Source organism: Odontomachus brunneus, unplaced genomic scaffold (assembly GCF_010583005.1).
Source record: "Odontomachus brunneus isolate Ranch 3 - 2012 unplaced genomic scaffold, Obru_v1 Obru_scaffold_004, whole genome shotgun sequence".
Taxonomy (NCBI): Eukaryota; Metazoa; Arthropoda; class Insecta; order Hymenoptera; family Formicidae; genus Odontomachus; species Odontomachus brunneus.
In genome coordinates this window covers 1,335,259-1,339,467 of record NW_022639454.1, presented here as the reverse complement: position 1 = coordinate 1,339,467, position 4,209 = coordinate 1,335,259, and the positions used below count along the sequence as shown (strand labels likewise).

General features: G+C 42.8%; 1 protein-coding gene across 2 annotated transcripts in view; it reads right to left on the bottom strand.

Moving 5' to 3' along the window:
* Positions 1-364: 364 nt before the first annotated feature.
* Positions 365-4,209, bottom strand: part of LOC116847087 (LIM/homeobox protein LMX-1.2-like) — an 8,814-nt gene continuing 4,969 nt past the window's right edge. The window contains exons 3-5 of one of the 2 annotated variants that reach the window (XM_032821704.1): positions 3,079-3,384; positions 2,633-2,731; positions 365-1,568 (exon numbers count right to left, since the gene is read on the bottom strand). In XM_032821704.1, the coding sequence (XP_032677595.1) occupies positions 1,312-1,568; positions 2,633-2,731; positions 3,079-3,384 (662 nt within the window). In that variant the 3' untranslated portion in view covers positions 365-1,311. The remainder of the gene's footprint in view (positions 1,569-2,632; positions 2,732-3,078; positions 3,385-4,209) is intronic. The other variant, XM_032821714.1, reaches the window with a different exon arrangement.

Sequence of the window (4,209 nt, the reverse complement as noted above, 5' to 3'; positions counted from 1 at the left end):
ATTCTTTTAACTGAACTGAACTCTGAAGAATTCTTTTTGCATTTGAAAATGAACTCAGAATTGGTGACATACGACTAAATTCTTTTTGAATTCTATGTGGATATGCTATCTGGGTATCGTAGAATGTTAATTATGTTTATTTGATTTTTTATTCTACTTTAATCCATTAGTTTAATTAATTATTTATAGTATATATTTATATTAATATATATAATGCACATCAGGCGTATTTTTTATTTACGCGATGTAACTCGACAAACTTTATACAAAATTTTAGCAATTAAAATTGAGCAGATTACAGAGAATTGTAACTTACGACAGCTTATTAATGTTGTTGATGAAGGAAAATAATTTCACGTCAACGTTTAAATATATGGTTTTATAGATGAAAACAGAAGGATACACTGTTTAATTATAATTGCTGCGTGGTATGTCGAACGTGTATCTTCTTAAGTATGTTCTCGCGATAATATACGGAACATACATCTATCTTTCGTCGCGCGCGCTTAATATATCTTTACGAATCATCGCAAAAAAATTAGACGATCCAATAAATTAAACAGCGCGATTAGGGGAGATATATAACAATATAAATTAAATAAACCTAATGAAATCTGATCTTCGGATGAATTATAACGTAATCATGTGCAAATGAATTTCTCTTTTGCGCTCATAGTGCCAGCTCGATTGTTCTCATTAGCGTATATGGTTTCTCTTTTTATTGACATAGTTATTATTAGCCCTATTTGCCACTACATATCAATTGTTACATGTAATAACTAATATGTCGAACAGGTTTTCCCAGTTAGCTCGTCAAATGAAAATCCCAAACGATTTCGCTCACAATTGACAGTAAATAATACAATATAATATAATACATATATATATATATCGTATATATATATAGGGAAAGATGCCATTATATTTAAAAAATGATATCTATCACGATCATTCGCTTCGATTAATCGTCGCGTCGCGTCGGTTTCTCTTTCGTTCCCATACAAAGAGTCGTGGACCAGCGAAAGAAACAACAGCACTCAACCGCCGAGGATCATCATTATTATCCACGGAGCGAGGAAAACTCGGTAAAGTATGGGATTCCGACTTGCTCGCGGAGTACACGAGACAACAGACCAGCCGAACGTCGAAGGGACAGGTGAAAGCCTCACGGGGGTTCGGACAGGACAGGTGAGAGGGGGACGCGGCTAGGAAGAGCGACGACGAGGAGAAGGATGAAGGGCGAGGAAAAGGAAGAGATCGAAACAAGTGTGGTGACGTGTGGCAGAGAGAAAGAGGGGGTGGAAACGTGGATTACGCGTGATCACCACTGAAGTAACTACTCTGCATCATAAACAGTTTGTCGATGGGATTGTGTATGGCCGCGTGCAGACTCTGCGACAGAGACGGGGTGTCATGCGACGACGAGCTGTGGTGGGAGTGCGAGGCACCTTGATGACTGCCATCCGCGCCGCCGCCGTCGTTCTCGCCGATGTCGAAGCCACCCTCCGTGCCGTCGAGGGACAAGTCGCTGCTGCAGAAACTCTCCCCCGAGTGTCCCGGATACGCGTCTGCAAAGGATGAGACGGAGATGATTACAGACGAGAAGACTCTTGGATTTTGTTATATCCGGAGTCGCACACGGAATCGCGCAAAACGAAAGAGCGGGCTGTTCGTTCGCGATGAAATCGTAATCTCGACTAGAAGAATACCCACCTGGGCTCAACTTTTACTGGGCTCAACAGTATATTTCATCGTTTTAGAAAAAAACTTATATACGGAGTGTCTGACAATTATTGACAAGTAGAGGGATCTTCTGTTCAATTTCATGAGTCCAACTCGCATACAAATGGTGTGTCAATAATTGTCAGACATCTTGCATACGTATGTTTTACGTACATGATATTTCTATTAGCTTACGTTACTCGTCTGAGAGCCTTACTGAAGGTTTACGGACAGAGAGAGAGAGAGACAGAGAGAGAGAGAGAGAAGCCCGGGAAATATACCGTTTCGTTTGATCCGCCGCGAAAGAAACGCGGCGTAAATCCTTTTGTGCCTAACATTCAAACGGCGGAGTATTGTAGCCGGGGGAAAGTACTAAAAAGTTTCAAAGCCCGGTATATATACTCTCGCGGAAAATATCACCGCCCCAGTGCGCCCTGTGGAGCGCTAAAAAAATATTTGCGTGCGTGGGCGTGTGACATATGCAGGATGTTCCGGAAAAAAAAGAAAATAAATAAAAGAACAGCGTATGTCAAAGCTCCCGTCTTTGATATGAAAAAAAGTGGCCGAAGTAAAGAGATTTTGTCTGTCGAAAAACTTTTTATAAAAATGTTCGCAAAATTCACGCGCGCACGCGCGGAGCAGCTGCGTGTGTAGCCGGCAGAACACTCTTCAATATACAGTATGAGACATTTTGTCAAAAATTTTCGTGCGCGACAAGCAGTGACTCTGCAATGACCCGGCAACGAAGTGGTCGATTAAAAAATTTTCTTTTTAATTTGCAAATTGTTCGGCTCATCGACTCGTCAATTCGCCGGAGCGGACGAACATCCTTGGGATATCAGTCGCGCGCGTGTTCGTCCCGCCGGTCGACATCGGTTGGTGAGTTTCTACGGTGAAGTAAAGGACTTACCGTCGGGCGAGTACGGGTTATTGGGGTTGAGCGGTTGGGTGGCTGAGGGGAAGCTAGAAGATTCCCCGTCGCGCATGTTCAGGGCGTTCAAGTAATGACCTGCGAACGAGATTAGACAATTGACATTGAACTCACTCGTTTAGCAAAAGCCCCATTAACCAGTCTTCGCGAGCGAGCGCGCACGAGACTCTACGCTAATTCTACAACGAATTTTGCGAACGATCACGCGAGGCGTACAGCGAGGCAAGAGAAGGCATCGCTCCAAAGTTCCGAGAGCCGAGTGAAGCCGGCAATGACGCGTGAAACCCCTCTCGTATTTTCGGGATCTCAGATGAGGATCTCAGGATCAGGATGAGAATCAGGTCGTGCACGAATCGAGAGAGTGAGCCACGATGACAATGCGGGAATAATTGGGGGGTGATAACGTGGAAGGGAAGCGCGCTTACTGTGATCGCTGTGCGGACTCTCAGTCCTCCGCTCTTCTTTCGGCTCCTTGTCGGATCCCGGCTCGGTCTTGGCTTTCCTCTGAAGCTTCTTCATCTTCGCCCTCTGATTCTGGAACCACACCTGGACCACGCGCACGCTGAGCCCGGTGTCCTTGGCGAGGGCCTCTCGCACTTTCCTGCAGGGCTTCGGCGACACTTCGAACGACGCCTTGAACTGACGCCGCTGTGCCGACGTGAGGATCGTCCGCGGCCGTTTCGGGCCCCGACGACCGTCCCGTGGTCGATTCTCGTCCAATAAGTCATCATCTGATATGAAACGATATAATTTGTACATACACGGAGAGAAGAAATCTAACTTTTTAATCTAAAATTATAGTTTTCTTAACTCCAACTATATTACTATCATTTTATTTATGTGTGTACAAATATCAACTTTCTTCTTCTTTCTCCTCCCTTATCTCTCGTCGTTTCCATATTCGTTGCGACTTTCAAATTTTTGACATCAGTATGTGCAGCTCGATTAAATAATTAAAAAAATAATAATTCAGTGCGGAGATTATTCGATCCATCCCTCTGTTATTTGTTACACGTATCATTTGCCGCGTCAAATTATTTTTGTCAGGAATCCAGCCGCGATTTAATTAAATTATTTATCCGTGGAAGTACTCAACGACATGTCGACACATGTTGAGACATGCCGGACGAGAATAAAGCTTAATCTACAATGTGTTTCCTGTCTTTTATTCTCTCTCTTTTTCTTAAAACCTGATCTACAATATTCTCTTTGCTTCCTGCTTCTTTCTCTTTATCTCTTTCTGACTCAAACCTTAAGCTTTAAGCCAGAAAAAGATAGAAGATAAGAAACAGAACGTAAAGAGCATATTGTAGATCAGGTTTAAAGCTTGATCTACAATGTGTTCTTTGCTTCTTGCTTCTTTCTCTTTATCTCTTTCTGACTCAGACTTTAAGCTTTAAGCCAGAAAAAGATAGAAGACAAGAAACAGAACGTAAAGAGCATATTGTAGATCAGGCTTAAAGCTTGATCTACAATGTGTTCTTTGCTTCTTGCTTCTTTCTCTTTATCTCTTTCTGACTCAGACTTTAAGCTTTAAGCCAGAAAAAGATAGAAGA